The following is a 21,664-nucleotide window of genomic DNA, read 5'->3' as shown; positions in this document are numbered from 1 at the left end:
AAAAGTGCCCCTTGCGGTTTATATACTGGCTGCAAAGGTGGTCCAGTCCCAAGATAGGGATATGCGTTCCGTCTATCACCCCACCACAGTTAGGGAATCCCATTGCAGCAAAGCCATCCACTATGACCTGCACATTTCGCAGAGTCACTACCCTTGATAGCAGCATCTCCGTGATTGCATTGGCTACTTGGATCACAGCAGCCCCCACAGTAGATTTACCCACTCCAAATTGATTACCGACTGACCGGTAGCTGTCTGGCGTTGCACGCTTCCAGAGGACTATCGCCACTCGCCTCTCAACTGTGAGGGCTGCTCTCACCTTGGTATTCTGCTGTTTCAGGGCAGGGAAACGCAAGTCACAAACTTCCATGAAAGTGCCCTTACACATGCAAAAGTTTCGCTGCCACTGGGAATCATACCAGACCTGCAACACTATGCGGTCCCACCAGTCTGTGCTTGTTTCCCGGGCCCAGAATCGATGTTCCACGGCATGAACCTGCCCCATTACCACCATGATGTCCAAATTACCAGGGCCTGTGCTTTAAGAGAAGTCTGTGTCCATGTCCTCATCACTATCGTGATCACGCTGTTGTTGCCTCCTCGCCTGCTTTTGCGGGTTCTGCACATACTGCAGGATAATGCGAGAGGTGTTTACAATGCTCACAACAGCAGCGGTGAGCTGAGCAGGCTCCATGCTAGCTGAGTGGGCTCCATGCTAGCCGTGGTATGGCATCTGCAGGAGAGCAGGAAAGCAGAGCTTCAGCGGAAGCAGTGGATGACAACGGATGACATGAGAATAGATATTTATACCAAACGACGAGAGGACCTGAGAGGTGGATTCATGGCACCAGGAAAGCAGGAGAGCAGAGTTGCAGCGGAAGCAGTGTATGACGATGGTTTGAAGACCTACTGCACAGTCTGCTGCCAGCAGCACCCAAGACACAACAGTGGCGGTGTCGGTGAGCTGAGCTGAGCGAGCTGCACGCTTGCCATGGCATGGCGTCTACGCAGAAAAAAGGCGCGAAACGATTGTCTGCCGTTGGTTTCACAGAGGGAGGGGAGACTGACGACATGTACCCAAAATGACCCTCGACAATGTTTTTTGCCCCATCAGGCATTGGGAGCTTAACCCACAATTCCAATGGGCGGCGGAGACTGCAGGAACTGTGGGATAGCTACCAGCAGTGCACCGCTCCGTAAGCTGATGCTAGCCACGGTAGTGAGGACGCACTCCACCAACTTAATGCTCCTTGCGCCTCTTGCTCCCAGCTCCTCACACTCTCGCACTACAAACTGAAGTGAGCTCCTTTTAAAACCCCGGTGCCCTGATTAGCCTGCCTTAATTGATTCTAGCAGCTTCTTCTTAATTGGCTCCAGGTGTCCTAATTAGCCTGCCTGCCTTAACTGGTTCTAGTAGGTTCCTGATTACTCTAGTGCAGCCCCTTCTCTGGTCACTCAGGGAACAGAAAACTATTCATCCAGTGACTAGTATATTTGCCCTCTACCAGACTCCTGTACCCCACTGGTCTGGGTCTGTCACATAAGATATAGCCTATGTTTGTCAAACAGAATATAATACAGACATGCAAGGAGCTGTGGTTAAGGGTGATCACTCAGTTGGCTCCTTCCTCTCACCCTGTATTAATGTAGGTTTTTAAATGGAATACAAGAGATACAGACTCAATATGGGTAGCTTTGCCAACACTTATGGCATTATTCACAATGCAGGCCATTCATCATTTACATTTTGTTATGTATCTTGGGGTATTTGAACAACTCTGCCATACATATAGTTATTAAATATTGCATTTATTTTTTAATACGGTGATTCAATTTGGTTGAACTGTTTGCTGAATGAGTGCTCTCTGAGACTAGAATTTTTAAATGTGTGAATTTTAACAACAAAAATAATACACCTCTACCCCGATATAACGAGACCCGATATAACATGAATTCTGATATAACGCGGTAAAGCAGTGCTCTGGGGGGGTGGGGCGGGACTGCGCACTCCGGCGGATAAAAGGAAGTTCGATATAACGCGGTTTCACCCATAATGCGTTAAGATTTTTTGGCTCCCGAGGACAGCATTATATCGAGGTAGAGGTGTACTATTATTCTCCTTCACATGTAGTTTCCAGGGATACTGTGCTCACCATTTTTAAATGGATATTTACCACAGCATGATATTAACTTTTACTTCATTATTTGTGATTTCCTATTGCTGCTGGGAAGCACAACGAACACAATGAAAAGCTTAACTACTGCAAGCGCTGTCTAACGTTCAATAGTACTCACTTTGCTTTCTCTCTCCATTTAAAGCTGAATTGAAATTTTACATCAAAACCTGACAAAAAGGTTTTTCAGACTAGCATTGACAAGCCAGTGCCGAAATGTGAACCAGCTGCTTAACACAAAACACTCCTATCTGCTCACAGAGGGCCACTCGCTCAATGGAGAGAGAAAAGTGACAAAAAAGACACCCACCTCTACAGAACTCAGGGGCTTCTGACCATGTGAAATTCTCAAGACAAGTAATGACAGGTCTCAGTTCGGTCTCCTCATATCCTGGACGACAGACATAACTCACAGTGGTCCCATTAGCATGGAAATTCTTCTTCTCATCTTCCTTACTTAAGACAGCAGATTTTAACTTTGGTACGGTACCACAGCTAGCTAGCAAGAAAAAAAAATAGGCATAAAATGGTACTTTTAACTTTCTATTTATATATAAATACACACCCACATATATATTAAAAAAAAAAAAAAAAACAGAAACACTAAGTGTGCACAACTCTGTAACATAAGTGAAGGGTACCAAACAGGTAACAGGTACCCTGCCCAAACGTTTATGATGTAGAGGCAGCAGCAGCCACAGAACAGCATATGAGCATTAGAGCGGGACATTTTAGGACTATTGCCTGGAGATCTGGAGAAAAGTGGACGATGGATCCTGGCTTCACTGGGATTTTCTTGGCGGAGGCCCCAGGTGCCATCCCTGGTTGGGCCCCGGCGTCAGCGCCCTGGAGGAAGCGTGAGGATGACTTGCAAGGGATCCGGGAGACCCAAGAGGGACTATGGGAGGGGCAGTGGGCCCTCCACAAACAGTTGGTGCAGCTGGCAAGGGAGCAGCGAGCCCTGGTAAAACTCCTCTGGAGGGAGTTTCTGAGGAGCCGCTGAGAGCGTGACAGAAAGTCGAGCGCCAAGGCCAGGAGGCCTGGGGCTAAGTGCTGGACTTGTTATGCCTGTGAGTGTCAGGGACATTTGAGATGGGACTATCCCTACTGGGTTGGGGGCAGGGAGACGTACCCAGAATAGGGGAAGAGACAAGACCCTGAGAAACACTGTTGAGTGAAGAAACCCAAGAGGGGATCAACATGTTGGGCCTCTGGGCAGTGAGGGCACCTGTGGAGGGATTGCCCAGAACCAAGGAACACGGCCCAGGCAGCCCAGAGAGGGCTAGGCCCAGGAAGGACTGGAAAAGGCCCAAGGCCGGGAGGAGGCAAGGAGCTTGCTTCTTCTGCCAGGAGAGGGGCCATATTAGGAGACACTGCCCCTTCAAGGGACGAGGGGTGCAGGGCGGGATACCTAAGGACCCTGGTGGGGGTGTGTGTGTGAAGGCCGGCAGGGTCAACACTGCAGTGGGAGCAGTAGACCTACCAGGGGGCCAGACCCAACGGAAGGTATCCGAGAAAGGTACTGCGACAGAGTGGGCCCAGCAGGAAGCGGGGGCCCAGACTGACAGAGAGCAGGCTACAGCGGGAACCCAGACCCTGAAGTTAGAGGGCCTGGGGGATGTTAGCCTAGGTATGCAACTGATGGCAGCAGAAGAGGCCTGCCGGACAGCGGAGGTGGAGCTACAAAAAGCCGAAAAGGGGAAGGAAGACCCAGCCTTAAAACTGAAGGACAGTGAGGAGAGGTGAGTGCAGCTGGCGGGACATCTCTGGGCTGCACAGGCTAGAGGACCCCCCTTCCCCCAGGCGTGGGATTTTGAGGAGGGTGTGTGTAACGGGGCAGTTACCCTGCTCCTGAGAGAAAAGGCTGGGCTGATGGGGAAGCAAGGACAGCTGGGGCCACGCCCCAATTAGGCCACAGCTGGCCCTAGCTAAGGGCTGTGAGCCAGGGGCTGAGTCAGTCTCTGCAGAGGTGAAAGTGAGCTGGTACGCTGTGCCGGACCGGACCAGACCAGTTTCCCCAGGCTGGTGCTTTAATGGGCCCGGGGCTCCCTGCAGCAGCACGAGCCCCGGGCCCTTTAAATCGCCTCCAGAGCCCCGCTGCTGCTACCCCGGGGCTCAGGAGCCCCCGGGTAGCGGTGGTAGGGCTCTGCTGGCGATTTAAAGGGCCTGGAGCTCCGCTGTGGTAGCGGCGGCCAGAGCCCCGGGCCCTTTAAATCACCCCTTAGTCCCAGAGCTCTGCAGCTGGTAGCTCTGGGGGTGATTTAAAGGCCCCACCTCTTCCACGCTCCCGCTCAGGACTCCAGCGTACAAGTAAGTCCTTTAAGTTACTTTCACCCCTGAGTCTCTCTCTAGGTGTGGAGAGAGAAGGGCCTGGCTGCCTGGGAGAAAAGGGTATTTGAACTGGAGCAGGGCAAGGGAGATGGGGCGCTCCAGTCTGGTAAACCCCCAGGCTGCAGGCCTTATACAAGGCCTAAAGAGAGGTACTGGGGTTAGGCAGAGGCAGCTGGTCCAAACCCCCTTTGCCAGTGATGAGTGGTTTAGAGACTGCAGTGAGCAGGGGCTAAGTGATGACTGGCAGTTGCCACTGAGGCAAGGTGGGGATAGGGGGTTCGGGGTTCCCCTGGGAGGGGAGACCCACAGCAGGGGTACTGCAGGGGAAGAACCCCGAGGTAAAGGGCACCAGGGTCCAGGCGGGACATGGGGCCTGATGCAGGTGAGCCACCGACTTGCAGAGGGCGCTCCGGGCTGAAGTCGAGCTAATTCCCAGGAGCACCAGCAGGAGGCGCCGCGCCGATGAGTCTCACTTCAGTACAGGGACAAACTGTCTCTTTATTACATATGTACAGAGCACAGCACAAGGGGCCCATGATACCCAATTGGGACCTTTATGCAATATTGGAATATAAGTGGTACTATGCAGGTAAATCATTTCTGAAAGAGCTTTATTTCATATTTACCTAGTGATGCAGGAAAACTGTCTGAGCATCCCAACCTATTTCTGTGCAGTCAAAACTCAAATATAAATTTACTTCCCATTCCTGTCGGTCTAAACCGAACATTCCTGAATCAAACACAAGTCATCTCACTGATGGATGTTCCCAGATTGCTTTGCAACAAGATTCTTGAATAAGCAGGTTAATTGCATATTGTCACTGATCCAGCAAGGAACTTGAAACTAGTTATTAAAGCTAATTTTGAGTAGACCTATTCAGTGGGGGAAAGTCTGACATTTCCATCAGCGAAGGGTGGCCTGAGCAAATTTGTTCCAGAGAAAATAAAATACTTACAACCACAAAACTCTCCAATGATTGACCACTCAGAGTTTGAAAGGCAAACGAGTGTGTCTGACTGTCCAGGGATTTTAAAAAAGCCGTCACGGCACCTGTATGTCACTTCTGTGCCGACAGGGAAGCCCTCTGTGCGACTAGTATCATGGTGGACGGCACGACTGAACGTTGGCGGGGCCCCACACAGACCTATCAGAAAAACATAAGAACAGACTCTCATTTAATAGGAGAGAGATTTATTTTAACTAATTTCACACAGCTGGCTTCGTTGAAAAGGATCCTGACATGCCTTAGATGCTACAGGGACCTGCCACAGGCCAGGTGAGCCCCGTTCTGGGGGGTTCCTCAGTGTTGTGTATTTGGTTGTCGTGGTTTTTGTTCCTATGGAAACTGAGTTAGATTATTTGGGGATAGCCCAGCCAGTTTTGGCTGGTTAGGTCAGCTCAGTATCTGTAAATAAATGGTTGCTTTGTAAGCTTGCTGCTCTCTAGTCTCAAGTGATTTCTTCCTAAACCTGCTACCCCCAAGGATATAACAAAGTGGCGACGAGGGTGGGATACCTGTGCTGCCCCAGCAACAGAAGGAAGTAAAAGTCAAGGTAAACAAACACAAACAAACAAACAAACAACTGCTTGTTGGCACGCACTCTAAGCAAAGCAGAAACTAACTATGCCCAAATCGAACGTGAGGCATTGGAAATCGTTTTTGGAATTCAAAAGTTTCATCAGTACCTGTTTGGGTGGAAGTTTACTCTTCTCACAGACCATCGACCTCTGACGTCAATTTTTGGACCCTACACAGGCATTCCCCCATTAGCTGCTAGTCGTATGCAATGTTGGGCACTGTTACTTTCAGCGTGTAGATCAATCTCTGATAATTTTCACATGACTCTACATTGTGCCTCTTCATATAACCTTGTGGTGGGTCTACCCACGTGTGACCTCTGTTTTCATGGAACTTTGTATTAAAGCCTCATTTAGAAACTTTGCATTGCCCTTGGTATAATATTCTAGCCCCTAAGGATAGAATAAGATAGAAGAAAAATTTCTTTTTGCTAGCAGTAGAACAAGAGCTTTCCCCCCGCCTCCACTCTTAATCAATTGCCCTGTTGAATGAATGAGGTGTGGATGAGCAAGGCATGGAAGGCAGCTCCTCCAGACAGCCTCAACTGTTGGAGAGGGGCTGGGAGCCAGACCCAAGGACAATAAAACGTGTCAAGTGGGCTCATTAAAGACAAGCAGACATACTGATGGCCTCGGGGGTTAGAAGCAAGCACCTTCTTTTGAAAACACCCTCTTTGCAGCATTGGAACAACACTCAAAAGAAAGCAGCACAAAGGACCAATGGACACAGACACAGAGTTTGAATCTGGTATAGATTTGCATGAGAAGAAAGCTGCTATAAAAGTGAGGTGTCTTGCAGAAGACCCCGGGTCTCGTCTTGTCAACATGGGAGCATCGATCCGGATCGGCAGAAGCCCGGCTCCACCCCCTTCCTCATCTAACTCACCTACCTGGCCAGTGAAGTTAAGGGGAGCAACTAATTGGTAACAACAAGACGGAGTGTGTTTGTGTGTGTGTGTGAGTGTAAGTGTAATATATTATATGCATATAATACAGTGTTAATGAATACATGTATTACTAATAAATGTGGCATTTTGTCTGATTCCCCCTGAAAAGATCCTGTGCAGTACTTTAAGTACAACCTTTTGGTGGAGAATGCGAAAGGGGAGCAAGCATAGAATCCACAGTTATTATAAAACTGGTGTGCACACCGCCAGCTTTAGCAAGCCTGGCACTATAGGAAAAAGAGCGTAAACTTTCAGTTAATTAACCAAACTCTGAAGGATATAGGAGTTTAGGTTTAAATTGTGTTATAGAGGTACATACACCCTCAGCCGTAGCAAGACTGAGATAAAGAGGAGAACTTAGTGTTTCTCACTCTGATCCGGGGAAGGATTTGTATAATTGGTGTATGAACCCTCGGTGGTAGCAGACCGAGTAATACAGAGGGAGGCTTAGCGTCTCTCCCTCTGGCCCAGAGTGGGTTAAAAATATAAGATGCAGATCTTGTTCTGTTAAACCAAACTCTGAAGGATATAGGAGTTTGGGCAGTGTAGTGTGGTTTATGTTTGTTTGTTTTTTTGTAAGTAATATTGTGGTAATTTCACAATTTTGAAAAAAATGTTTAAGAAACGGAACCAGGAAGGGTGGGGGCTAGTTGGAAAGCCCACCCTCCTTGCTAAATTGGTAGTGGAACAAGGCTTGTGCCCATGGAAAGGAACTGTTTATTGGAAAAAGCAGGATCGGGCCCAGGCAAGCAACAGATAGAGAAACTGAAAAACAGGTTGGGTACAGAGAGTTAAAACAGCACTCTCAAATCTTACAGCAGCAGTAACATCAGGAGAAGAAACATTTAAGACCCCAGAAGGGGGCAGACCTTTGGGACCCCTCTGGAGATTGGGAAGGGGGATATTTGGAATATTTGGGTAAATTCCTTCTCCCAGGGCCAAAATGCCATTAAAACAGTTAACCACAGTGCCTGCTTCTGCCTCAGATCTCCAGGCCATGGCAAAATGGCTGGAGATTTTAAAACAGAAATTTTTTTCTAGATGGAGTGTTAACCCCTTTTACTGAGAGAAAGGGAGGATTTACACTCACAAAAAATGCACCATTTAATTAGCATTTGTGCAGCCCCAAGTACCAAACACACTGTGGCAGAGACCAAGCAGGTTCTGCCAGGGTGAAAGCACTGTGCTAATTTGTTTCCAAGCTTCTATCTTTCAGGATCTGAACCAGAACATCAGAAGAGCTGGTACCAGCTGAAGAGTTATAAAATACCATGGTTATAGTGTCATGACAAAGTCTGTGTTCAGTGTTCTGTGTTGCATGTTCTGTGTCTGTCTCTAGTGGTGTCTTGTGCTAGCATTGGGTCCAGAAAAAGAGGAAATACTACACTAGACAGGGCAAATGTCTTTTCCTCTCTCATACTTCCCCCATGTCCATCCAATTTATCAATCACCACTTGTGTCCAAAAAACTTTGGTCCCCAATGCATCAGGTTTATTTTTTGTTAGGTTCTCTAATAGTCATTTTGTTGTTAATTTTTGTTCTTAATACATTTGTATTGTTAGTTACATTTGCTTGTATTGTTAATTCCACACTTTCCTCTATGCACTCTGGTTCTATTTCCCCAAGCTCTGAAGGGTAGTTCTTGGGCCCCCATAACCTGTAAGACCTTGGCCCATAATTGTATGGCCCCATCTTTCAGGTCCCCAGAAACCTCTGAGAACAACTGTTAAAAATAGGGAATTCTACAACATTTTAGCAACTAAATGTTAGTTTAAGTCCAAATCAGCTTAACCTTGCATAACAACTGTGGTACTCCTACAAAATCTTATTTGTTGTGTGTGCTTAAGAAGGTCCTGACCTCAGTGACTTTTTTTGTTTGATGGCTATTGCAGCATCAAACTTGGGCATCATTTTGTTTGTCAATGTACCCAATTATTGTAATGGTAATGGTTTTGCTGTATTTCCAATTATTATAATTATAATTGTTTGCATTTGTGTTTATGTTATATCTGGTGTTTAGTCAATTCTAATAGTTTTAGTTATATTCACCTGGTTATAATTGTTTGGTTTGTTTGCAACAAATACAAAAGATTTATATGGTGACCACTCAAGAATTGTTCTTGAGAGGTCAAAAGGGGGACAATGTAGATCAATCTCTGATAATTTTCACATGACTCTACATTGTGCTTCTTCATATAACCTTGTGGTGGGTCTACCCACGTGTGACCTCTGTTTTCATGGAACTTTGTATCAAAGCCTCATTTAGAAACTTTGCATTGCCCTTGGTATAATATTATAGCCCCTAAGGATAGAATAAGATAGAAGAAAAATTTCTTTTTGCTAGCAGTAGAACAAGAGCTCTCCCCCCCCCCCTCCACTCTTAATCAATTGCCCTGTTGAATGAATGAGGTGTGGATGAGCAAGGCATGGAAGGCAGCACCTCCAGACAGCCTCAACTGTTGGAGAGGGGCTGGGAGCCAGACCCAAGGACAATAAAACGTGTCAAGTGGGCTCATTAAAGACAAGCAGACATACTGACGGCCTCGGGGGTTAGAAGCAAGCACCTTCTTTTGAAAACACCCTCTTTGCAGCATTGGAACAACACTCAAAAGAAAGCAGCACAAAGGACCAATGGACACAGACACAGAGTTTGAATCTGGTATAGATTTGCATGAGAAGAAAGCTGCTATAAAAGTGAGGTGTCTTGCAGAAGACCCCGGGTCTCGTCTTGTCAACATGGGAGCATCGATCCGGATCGGCAGAAGCCCGGCTCCACCCTCTCCCTCATCTAACTCACCTGGCCAGTGAAGTTAAGGGGAGCAACTAATTGGTAACAACAAGACGGAGTGTGTTTGTGTGTGTGTGTGGGTGTAAGTGTAATATATTATATGCATATAATACAGTGTTAATGAATACATGTATTACTAATAAATGTGGCGTTTTGTCTTATTCCCCCTGAAAAGATCCTGTGCAGTACTTTAAGTACAACAAGCGCACACACATAAAATCAAATATCGAAAATCCACTCTGCACGGCAATGCAGATGGCCTCTCAAGGGTGCCTTTGCCGGTCAAACATCAAGATAGTGCCCAAAAGAAAATCTTCTATTTTGAACAGGTAGACAACACATCCATCACTGCTACTCAAATAAAAAAGGCAACTCGCGTTGACCCAGTATTGTCCCAAGTTATGGACCTGGTGATGCATGGAACATCTCGACAAACCTCTTCGGTCTCACCCAACCTTGTTACCTACATGTCCAGGAGGACGGAGTTATCAATCCAATCTGGTTGCTTGTTGTGGGGGACATGTGTCATTATCCCACCACTACTGAAATCACAGATGTTAAAACAGCTACATTCTGGTAACTGTGAAATAGTGCGCATGAAGGAAATTGCACGAAGCTATTTTTGGTGGCCTGGATTGGACAGTGCTATTGAAGAGAAGGCAAAAGCTTGTATGTCATGCCAGGGTGTGAGAAATGCACCCCAGTGGCACCCCTACACCCATGGGACTGGCCTGAAAACCCATGGCAATGTATTCACGTTGACTTCGCTGCCCCCCTTAAAAGAAGCATGTTCTTGGTGGTGGTAGATGCCCATTCTAAATGGCCAGAAGTCTCTATAATGCAGTCCACTACTGTAAAGTGTACTATCCAAAAACTATGGGAACTCTTTAGTCGTTTCGGTCTGCCAGAACAACTTGTGAGCGAGAATGGACCGCAGTTTGTCTCTCAGGAGTTTCAAAATTTTATAAAGGCAAATGGAATACACACATCACTTCAGCACCATATCATCCATCCACCAATGGATTAGCTAAAACATTTGTGCAAACAATGAAACAAGCTTTAAAATCGGCAAGGGGACAACACTCCATTCAAAAGCGTCTGGATACCTTCTTACTTTCCTACAGAAACACACCTCATGCTACGACCAAGGCATCCCCGGCCTTTCTAATGATGGGACGACAGCTGCGCACTTGCTTTAATCTGCTGAAACCTTCTGAACCTTGACAAATTGTGCAACGTCAGCAGCAATATCAAGTCATCAGATGGGCACCCAAAGCAAAAAACCTAACCTTTAGCTCGGGACAGCCAGTTTTGGCTTGAAATTATACTTTTGGAGCTAAATGGGTCCCTGCCACAATCTTCACTCAAACAGGACCTGTTTCCTACACAGTCCGGACTGCAAAAAATCTCACCTGGCGGCAACATGTAAATCAGCTGTTGCCAGGTCATGCCAGTCCTCAGAACACATCTTCAGTTAAGTTGTCTGACTTCACCTCTTCTGGCAAGACAACAAATCAAAAATCACCTGTTCCTAACTGTTCTCCTCCATTACTGCCGGCGGCTGAGATACCCCTTTGCCCGGCACGAGCTGATATCACCTCCTCACCCGTTCGCGCTGTGAACCCATTGTCAGGCCTGTCAGGTACTTTTGGGTGCAACAGCACCAGAAGTTGACCATAATCCATCTAGAGACAAAAAACCTCCTCAATGGCTGGATCTTTAGCTAGGGCGAACCCACGGTTATGGGGCAAAATAATCCCCAGGGTTTAGCTGGGAATGGAGACAGTCTACCCTCCTTCTCTAGTCTAGTGTTTGTTTTATTTAGGGAATGTTCTTATTAAGGGGGGAAGAATATGTTGTTTATTTGGTTGTCATGGTTTTTGTTCCTATGGCAACTGAGTTAGATTATTAGGGGATAGCTCAACCAGTTTTGTCTGGTTAGGTCAGCTCAGTGTCTGTAAATAAATGGTTGCTTTGTAAGCTTGCTGCTCTCTGGTCTCGAGTGATTTCTTCCTAAATCTGCTGCCCCCAAAAATATAACATGCAGGTTTTCCAGTAGCCTATGAGAACAGAAAAGGTTCCCACAGCCCGGGCTTTAAATTAAATGCATCTTCACTGCTGTGCTAGGTCAAGTTATCTAAACAGGAATTAGCCGAGCAAGAGCAACCACGCTGCACAATAACGGTGGAGGTGCAGAGAGCGATTGGATTAGCAGCACAGAGTAGCTGAGTCCCCACTGCATGACGAGCTCCAGCCTCAGCAACTCTCCAGCTCCCACCCACCACTCCAAGTGCGCCAGCTAGTGGCCAACTCGAGCTGGAGAGATTCATCCCTTAAACAAAGCTTCTTTTGACCACCATGAATCCTGTGCTCAGAGCTAGACTGGATATTTCTCCCCCTTACACTCACCAGATTTATTTGGGGGTTTTCAGGGGTGCCTGGGATTCTTTTCAGCATATAAAAAGGAATTTTGCAAAAGGAAAGATCGTCAGTTCACTCATCTGACTGTTCTGAAAATCATATAAACAGCCACGCCACTCACGGAAAGACATCAGATGCCACATGATGACTAGAGTGACTTTTACATTGTTAGAATCTGACAAAACAGGCTAAAAGAAAAGAGGCCCAATCCCAGAATTGCTCCTTCTCTCTCCTACAAATATTTCAAAGCTCTGCCTCCTAACACACACGTGAAAGTACCACTGAATAACATCGCTAAGATAAACAAAAAAAAAAAGCAACTAATTTTACTCATTTCATTTTCCTTAGTATTTCTGAGACTGCACAGTGCAAGATGTCCATATGCATTAGGTGTGGCCACACCACCTGTCAAGGCTGCTTCCCCACTCTGAACTTCAGGGTACAAATGTGGGGGCCTGCATGAAAACTTCTAAGCTTAACTACCAGCTTAGATCTGGTCCGCTGCCACCATTCCCAAAGCTAATTCTCTTCCCTGGGAAGCCTTGAGAGACTCTTCACCAATTCCCTGGTGAATACAGATCCAAACCCCTTGGATCTTAAAACAAGGAGAAATTAACCATCCCCCCTCCTTCCTCCCACCAACTCCTGGTGGATCAAGATCCAATTCCCTTGGATCTAAAAACAAGGAAAAATCAATCAGGTTCTTAAAATGAAGGCTTTTAATTAAAGAAAAAAGGTAAAAATCATCTCTGTAAAATCAGGATGGAAAATAACTTTACAGGGTAATTAAACTTAAAGAGCTCAGAGGACCTCCCTCTAGCCTCAGGTTCAAAGTACAGCAAACAGAGATAAACACTCTAGTAAAAGGTACATTTACAAGTTGAGAAAACAAAGTAAAACTAACACGACTTGCCTGGCTATTTACTTACAAGTTTGAAATAGGAGAGACTTGTTTAGAAAGATGTGGAGAACCTGGATTGATGTCTGGTCCCTCTCAGTCCCAAGAGCGAACGACTTCCCAAACAAAGAGCACAAACGAAAGCCTTCCCCCACCCAAGATTTGAAAGTATCTTGTCCCCTGATTGGTCCTTTGGGTCAGGTGTCAGCCAGGTTACCTGAGCTTCTTAACCCTTTACAGGTAAAAGGATTTTGGAGTCTCTGGCCAGGAGGGATTTTATAATACTGTACACAGGAGAGCTGTTACCCTTCCCTTTATAGTTATGACACGCCCCCCAAATCACAGATAGTGTTGGACAGCCAGTTCCACACTGGCTGTGATTTCTTCCTGGAGCTCTAGGAGAAAACAGAGTTAATAAGACACATGCACCTTTAGACATACTACTGATTATATAAAAACTAACAATATGTTCCTCATTCCAAGAACAATTTTTAACCAGTTGATTCTGGGAAACTTTCCCGGGAGAGTGCATCAGCCACTTTGTTAGAAGCCCCTGAAATGTGTTTTATTTCAAAATCAAAATCTTGGAGAGCTAAACTCCACTGAAGAAGTTTTTTGTTATTCCCCTTGGCGGTATGAAGCCACTGTAGCGCAGCATGGTCTGTTTGTATTTGGAAACGCCGTCCCCAAACATATGGGCGTAGTTTTTCCAGCACGTACACAATGGCGTAGCATTCCTTTTCACTGATTGACCAGTGGCTTTCCCTCTCAGACAGTTTCTTGCTGAGAAACACGACAGGATGGAATTCTTGATCCGGTCCCTCCTGCATTAAAACTGCTCCTACGCCCCGCTCGGACGCATCTGTGGTTACTAGGAACGGTTTGTCAAAGTCTGGGGCCCTTAGCACAGGGTCAGACATGAGTGTCGCCTTAAGCTGGTGAAAGGCCTTTTGACACTCATCAGTCCACTGAACTGCATTTGGCTGTTTCTTTCTGGTTAGGTCTGTCAGCAGGGTGGCGATTTGGCTGCAGTGTGGTACAAATCGCCTATAATATCCGGCCAAGCCTAAGAAGGATTGGACCTGTTTCTTTGACTTTGGAACCGGCCACTTTTGGATAGCATCCACTTTGGCCTGTAGGGCATTTATAGTTCCTTGACCCACCTGGTGCCCCAGGTAAGTCACTCTGTTTTTGCCTATTTGACACTTTTTAGCCTTAACAGTTAGTCCTGCCTGTCGGATGCGCTCAAAGACTTTTTCCAGGTGCTCCAGGTGTTCTGTCCCTGAGTCAGAAAAAATGGCCACATCATTGAGGTAGGCAACTGCAGATTCTCCCAATCCCGCTAGGAGACTATCTACAAGTCTTTGGAAGGTGGCGGGTGCATTTCGCAACCCGAAAGGGAGTACATTGAATTCATACACCCCTGCTTGGGTGACGAAGGCTGACCTTTCCTTAGCGGGTTCATCTAGTGGTACTTGCCAGTACCCTTTGGTTAAGTCTAAAGTAGAGATGAATTGGGCATGTCCCAATTTCTCCAATAGCTCATCTGTGCGTGGCATTGGATAGTTGTCAGGACGAGTTACAGCATTTAGCTTATGGTAGTCCACGCAAAAGCGTATTTCCCCATCTGGTTTGGGAACTAGAACCACTGGAGATGCCCATGCACTATTAGAGGGGCGGATTATACCCATCTGTAGCATGTCCTGGATCTTCCTTTGTTTAGCAGTTTGGGCATGAGGTGACTCCCGGTAGGGTGGGGTTCTAATTGGGTGAGCATTACCTGTGTCAATGGAGTGGTATGCCCATTCGGTCCGTCCTGGAGTGGCTGAGAAAATTGGTGCAAAGCTTGTGCACAGCTCCTTGATCTGCTGTCGCTGCAGTCGTCCAAGGGTCGCGGAGAGGTTCACCTCTTCCACGCCACCATCCCTTTTTCCTTCGTAGTAGACACCTTCAGGCCACTCCGCATCATCTGTTTCCTGGGCTGTAAACTGGCAAACATTTAATTCTCTGGAATAAAAGGACTTAAGAGAATTAACATGGTATACCTTAGGCTTTATGTTGGAGGTGGGGGAGGCTACGAGATAGTTAACAGCTCCTAGGCGCTCCTGGACCGTGAATGGTCCTTCCCACGATGCTTCCATTTTATGGGCCTGGAGCGCCTTTAAGACCATGACTTGGTCTCCTACTTTGAAGGACAGTTCTCTGGAATGTTTATCATACCAGGCCTTTTGCTCTTCCTGAGCATCCTTTAGGTTTTCTTTAGCAAGGGCTAAGGAGTGTCGGAGGGTGCTTTGTAGGTTGCTTACAAAGTCTAGAATGTTAGTTCCTGGAGAAGGCGTAAACCCCTCCCATTGCTGCTTCACCAACTGTAATGGCCCCTTAACCTCGCGGCCATACACAAGTTCAAATGGTGAAAACCCTAAACTGGGATGTGGTACAGCCCTGTAGGCAAAAAGCAACTGCTGCAACACTAGATCCCAATCATTGGAGTGTTCATTTTCGAATTTACGTATCATGGCCCCCAAAGTTCCATTAAACCTCTCCACCAGGCCATTGGTTTGATGATGGTAAGGGGTGGCAACCAAGTGATTCACCCCATGAGCTTCCCACAGGTTTTTCATGGTCTCTGCCAGGAAATTAGTTACCGAATCGGTAAGGATGTCAGAGGGCCAACATACCCTGGCAGAAATGTCTGCTAATGCCTGGCACACACTTTTAGCCCTGGTGTTGCTTAAGGGTACTGCTTCCGGCCATCGGGTAGCAAAATCCATGAAAGTCAGTATGTACTGCTTTCCTCTGGGTGTCTTCTTTGGGAAAGGACTCAGAATACCCACAGCTACTCGCTGAACTGGGACTTCAATTATGGGTAGTGGCTGGAGAGGGGCTTTAACCTGGTCTTGGGGCTTTCCCACTCGTTGGCACACCTCACAAGACTGGACATAATTAGCAACGGCCTTGCCCATTCCCTCCCAGTGGAAGGACTTCCCCAACCGGTCTTTGGTTCTGTTCACCCCAGAATGGCCACTGGGATGATCATAGGCTAAGCTCAAGAGCTTTACCCGATACTTAGTGGGAACTACCAACTGTCTTTGAGGATGCCAGTCTTCCTGGTGCCCACCAGAAAGAGTCTCCTTGTATAAAAGTCCTTGTTCTACAACAAACTGGGATCGGTTAGAAGAGCTGAGAGGCGGTGGGGTGCTCCGTGCTGCCGCCCAAGCTTTCTGAAGGCTGTCATCTTCTTCCTGCCTGGCCTGGAACTGTTCCCTTGAGACTGGAGACATCAGTTCCTCCTTGGACTGTGGACTGGGGCTTGGTCCCTCTGGAAGCGATGCAGGTGCTGGGGCTGTTTCCATTGACTGTGAACCGCTGTCCGCTGGTGCACTATGTGGTAACTCAGGCTCTGGCTGAGCCTCTTGGGTAGGGTTATCTGCTGCTTCCGCCAGTTCAGGCTCGCTGGTGCCCTCTGGCATTGGAGTTGTAGATGGGTTTGCAAGCGCTGGACTCAGTGCTGGCAATGGTTCTGGTGCCGGTTGCATTGCCAGTTCCGCTTCTGGGACTGGCTTTGGGTGGGTCTCTGGGATTGGATCCACTACGGCTGTTGCAGTCGTTGGCAGGGGATCCGGTTCCACCACCTTTGTCTGGGTCTCTGGTAACACAGATGGGGCCCTGGTGGACGGCTCAGGAACAGGGATGGGGGTGAAAGCTGGCTTAGCCTGGCTGCAGGTGACTATTCCCACCCTCTTGGCTAGCTTCACATGGTTGGCCAAGTCTTCCCCCAGCAGCATGGGGATGGGATAATTGTCATAGACTGCAAAAGTCCACATTCCTGACCAGCCCTTGTACTGGACATGCAACTTGGCTGTAGGCAAGGTTACAGACTGTGACACGAAGGGTTGAATTGTCACTGGAGCCTCTGCGTTGATGAGTTTGGGGTCCACTAGGGATTGATGGATAGTTGACACTTGTGCCCCAGTGTCCCTCCAAGCGATAACATTCTTTCCGCCCACTCTCAAGGTTTCCCTTCGCTCCAAGGGTATGAGAGAGGCATCTGGGTCTGGGGATCTTTGGTGTGATTGGGGTGTAATGAACTGTAATCGGTTGGGGTTCTTGGGGCAGTGAGCCTTTATATGTCCCAGTTCATTACATTTAAAACATCGCCCTGCTAAGGTATCACCGGGGCGATGTTGGTTGGTGGAGACTGGTGTGGTGGGGTGAGAAGGCGTCTGGGGTTTCTGTTGGGCTGTGGGTGGGGCCTTGGGTTGTCCCCGGTGGTAAGGTTTTGTTTCGGCTTGCCCCTTCTGATATTCGCTCCAACTGCTACTAGTTTTTTTCTTTTCTGCCACCTCCACCCATTTGGCTCCAATCTCCCCCACCTCGGTTACAGTTTTGGGCTTCCTATCTAGGATGTACCTTTCTATTTCCTCAGGAACACCCTCTAAAAACTGCTCCATTTTTACGAGGGAAACCAGATCTTCCAGAGATTTAACATTTGCTCCTGATATCCAGGCATCACAATTTTTGTCAATGTGGTAAGCATGCCGGGTAAATGACACGTCTGGTTTCCACCTTAGGGCTCTGAACCGCCAACGGGCATGCTCGGGTGTTAGCCCCATTCTGAGTCTGGCCTTGTTTTTAAAAAGTTCATAACTGTTCATGTGTTCCTTAGGCATTTCAGCCGCCACCTCTGCTAAGGGTCCACTGAGCTGCGGCCTCAGCTCTACCATGTACTGGTCTGTAGTGATGCTGTATCCAAGGCAGGCCCTTTCAGAATTTTCTAAGAAGGCCCCAGTATCATCGCCTGCCTTGTAGGTGGGGAATTTTCTGGGATGGGAAGGGGTACCTGGAGAGGGGTTGCTAGGATTGGCTGGTGTACCCGGCCTAGCCCGTGCTAATTCCAGTTCATGCTCCATTTCTTTTTCTCTCGGCTCCATAGCTCTCTTGTGGGCCTCCTCTTTGGCTTTTTCTTCAGCTTCTCGCTCGAGTTTTTTTAATTGAAGCAGTCTCTGATGTTTTTTCTCATTTTCTTCTGCTTCTAGTTTGGCCAGTTCTATTTTGTTAGCTACTTCTTTGGTAGTCATTTTCCTGTTTTCTTGTGCTGGGCCACACCCCTCTGCAGTTGACTGAAACTGGGATGCACTCAGCTCAGGCTGCTGCTGAGGTAACAGAGACTTTCTAACTAGCTATTTCCGAGGAGGCAGAAAGAAAAAAAAACAATTCAGCTTGTAAATTCCTTTTACCGACTGTTTGCTCATTGATTGAACCCTTCTCTTAACAAAGGCCCTTGCTAAAAAAAACTTAATACCTCTGCCTTCAGGCAAGGAGAGAGAAGATATGCATCTACCTTCAGCTCTGCTTTCCAAGCAGCTAGAAGGAAAAAAGAAATCTTACTGGCTTTTGGGTTTAAAATGAATCCCACCGCTCTGCCACCATGTCAAGGCTGCTTCCCCACTCTGAACTTCAGGGTACAAATGTGGGGGCCTGCATGAAAACTTCTAAGCTTAACTATCAGCTTAGATCTGCTCCGCTGCCACCATTCCCAAAGCTAATTCCCTTCCCTGGGAAGCCTTGAGAGACTCTTCACCAATTCCCTGGTGAATACAGATCCAAACCCCTTGGATCTTAAAACAAGGAGAAATTAACCATCCCCCCCTCCTTCCTCCCACCAACTCCTGGTGGATCAAGATCCACTTCCCTTGGATCTAAAAACAAGGAAAAATCAATCAGGTTCTTAAAAAGAAGGCTTTTAATTAAAGAAAAAAGGTAAAAATCATCTCTGTAAAATCAGGATGGAAAATAACTTTACAGGGTAATCAAACTTAAAGAGCTCAGAGGACTCCCCTCTAATCTTAGGTTCAAAGTACAGCAAACAAAGATAAACACTCTAGTAAAAGGTACATTTACAAGTTGAGAAAACAAAGTAAAACTAACACGCCTTGCCTGGCTATTTACTTACAAGTTGGAAATAGGAGAGACTTGTTTAGAAAGATGTCGAGAACCTGGATTGATGTCTGGTCCCTCTCAGTCCCATGAGCGAACGACTTCCCAAACAAAGAGCACAAACAAAAGCCTTCCCCCACCCAAGATTTGAAAGTATCTTGTCCCCTTATTGGTCCTTTGGGTCAGGTGTCAGCCAGGTTACCTGAGCTTCTTAACCCTTTACAGGGAAAAGGATTTTGGAGTCTCTGGCCAGGAGGGATTTTATAATACTGTACACAGGAGAACTGTTACCCTTCCCTTTATAGTTATGACACCACCCTTGTAGTCACACCACCAATAGTTCTTTGAACCATACAATCTATTCCTGTGCACAACAGTGAGGATTATAGTACAATTTTAGAGATGGATAATCTTTGGCCCAGTCAACATGCCTGGAGTGCCATTCACAATAGGAGACCCCTGACACATTACCATCTCACTAGAATCACATGTGAATAAGCTCTGGTCTTCCCCAGTCTCAAAAGCCATCCTCTGATCCCACCAATCCCTTCAACTATTGCCCCACATCCCTCCCTCCCTTCCCTTAACATCAGTGAACATGATGTTGTGAAGGCCAAAAGTATAACTGAGTTAAAAAAGAATTAGTTAAGTTCATGGAGGGCAGGTCCATCAATGGCTAATAGCCAAAATGGTCAGGGGTGGAACCGCATCCTCTGGGCTTTCTTAAACCTCTGAGTGCCAGACTCTGACACTGGACCACAGGGGATGGATCACTCTATAATCGCCCTGTTCTGTTCATTCCCTGGGAAGCATCTGGCACTGACTACTATCAGAGGCAGGATACTGGGGTAGATGGACCATTGGTTAGACCCACTACAGCCATTCTTATAGTCACTGCCTTGTGTTTCTGCCTTCTAACAGCATCCTTGATCCTCTCCAGTTCTATAACTGACCCTTCCCAGACAAGTCTCCTCCTTCTCCTCTTGTCTGAGCTCACTGATCAAATTCTCTTTCTTAATCCTGTCTGATCTGGCTCCCATTAGCCTGCACTCCCCTGCTGATCCTGTCCTCTCTTGGGACCATCTCATCAGCTCACAAGACTTCAGCTACCAGCTCTGCGCTGATTCCTCACAACACCTCCAGGTGCTGAGGGCATCATCCCTGGAGTCAACAACTTATTCTCCCCACTTCCCAGCGAGACGGTGACAGGATGAATTACACTAAAACCAGGCTGAGAGGCCACATCGCCAATAGAGGAACCAGCACAGCCGGAGTAAAGCCAGGGGCCGGGTGAACAAAGGGCTCCACGCACAGTTATCTGGGGTCCCACCCCAGACCCCGGCCCCGCACAGCCCCGCTGCAGACGGTGAGTTGGTTTCCCAGGCCGGGGGACGGGCACTGGGGAGCTCCGGGCTTGTCTCTCACGGGCAGAAGCGGGGCCAAGACAAGACATCGCCCCGGCGGGTCTCTGGCAGCGGAAACACCCGCCCCGACGGGCCGTGGGGCCAAGCCCGCTGCCCTGCCCGCTCACACCTGTCCCCCGGCCCGGGCTGTCCCGCGGCCGCTCGCTCCCCAGGGCCCCGACTGGCCGGGCCGAGCCCCTGCGCCCGCAGCCAGTGGGGCGGTGCCGCCTCGGGCGGGGCTCGCTGCCCCCCGCTCCGCACCCCGCGCAGCCAGTGCGGGGCAGCCGCAGGTCCCCGCCCGCCGGCCCCGCGCAGCCCGGGGCACCGCCCGCTGCTGGGGCCGCCGCGACTCACCGCGAGCCCCGGGCAGGGGCAGCAGCAGCAGCAGCGCCAGGAGCCCCCGGGCGCCGGGCGGGCAGCGCGGAGCCGAGACCATGGCGGGGCCGGCAGCGGAGTCTCCGGGGCGCGACCGCTCGCTCCGGCTCTGCCAGCACCGTCGGGGGCCGGAGCTCGGGGACAGCGAGGAAAGGGGGCGGGGAACAGGGGCGTGGCCATTAGAGTATGGGGGCGGGGCCTGAAACTGGGGGCGGAGCTTGTGTCACTGCTTTGGCCCCAGGCGCTGTCCAGGGAGCAAGTGCTGGGGCTGGAGGGGAGAAGAGGCTCATCTGCAAGGCCATTCCCCCAATTTCCCCCTCTTGATATCTACTTCTGCCATGATGCCTACAGGAAACGAGCTAGCTGATAATGGCAAGTTCAAGAAATTATTGGCATTACATAGCATCCAGGGCCCGCCTTTGGCCATCTTAAATTTAAACTATTAGCGAAATATCTACCAGGAAGTGTCAGAAAGAAGAGCTGAAATGCAGGATTGGGTGGTGGGAGATAGGTTACGATTACACTGGTCTACAATTTTTGAGAAGTCGGCTGCTTCAGAGATAAAATATGCTATTTATTATGTATAAATAATAATGTGATGTGCTGAATTCAAAGATTACAATTAAAACAACTGATTGGCTACTGTTTTGAAGATATTTAAGTTTTTACATTTTATGTCTATGTATATTGTGTAGATAGAGTTTTAATCATAAATTGTAAACCTAGGTCTTTTCATGTGTTTATGGTTGCTTTACATGATAATATTTCACCTGTCCTGTTTATGTAACACTTTAAAAATCAGCAGAAGGGT

At 47.9% G+C, this 21,664-nt stretch overlaps 1 protein-coding gene across 1 annotated transcript in view; it reads right to left on the bottom strand.

The window, feature by feature from the left end:
• The window catches only part of LOC128835640 (complement decay-accelerating factor-like), a 194,880-nt gene extending 173,687 nt beyond the window's left edge, over nt 1-21,193 (bottom strand). The window contains exons 1-5 of the mRNA XM_054025221.1: nt 21,185-21,193; nt 20,833-20,987; nt 14,919-15,145; nt 5,462-5,650; nt 2,485-2,673 (exon numbers count right to left, since the gene is read on the bottom strand). Of these exons, the coding sequence (XP_053881196.1) occupies nt 2,485-2,673; nt 5,462-5,650; nt 14,919-15,145; nt 20,833-20,987; nt 21,185-21,193 (769 nt within the window). The remainder of the gene's footprint in view (nt 1-2,484; nt 2,674-5,461; nt 5,651-14,918; nt 15,146-20,832; nt 20,988-21,184) is intronic.
• Between the last annotated feature and the right edge of the window lie 471 nt (nt 21,194-21,664).

The sequence above is a fragment of the Malaclemys terrapin genome, chromosome 4 (assembly GCF_027887155.1).
Source record: "Malaclemys terrapin pileata isolate rMalTer1 chromosome 4, rMalTer1.hap1, whole genome shotgun sequence".
In the NCBI taxonomy this organism is placed as follows: Eukaryota; Metazoa; Chordata; order Testudines; family Emydidae; genus Malaclemys; species Malaclemys terrapin.
This window is presented reverse-complemented; position numbering and strand designations above follow the sequence as displayed.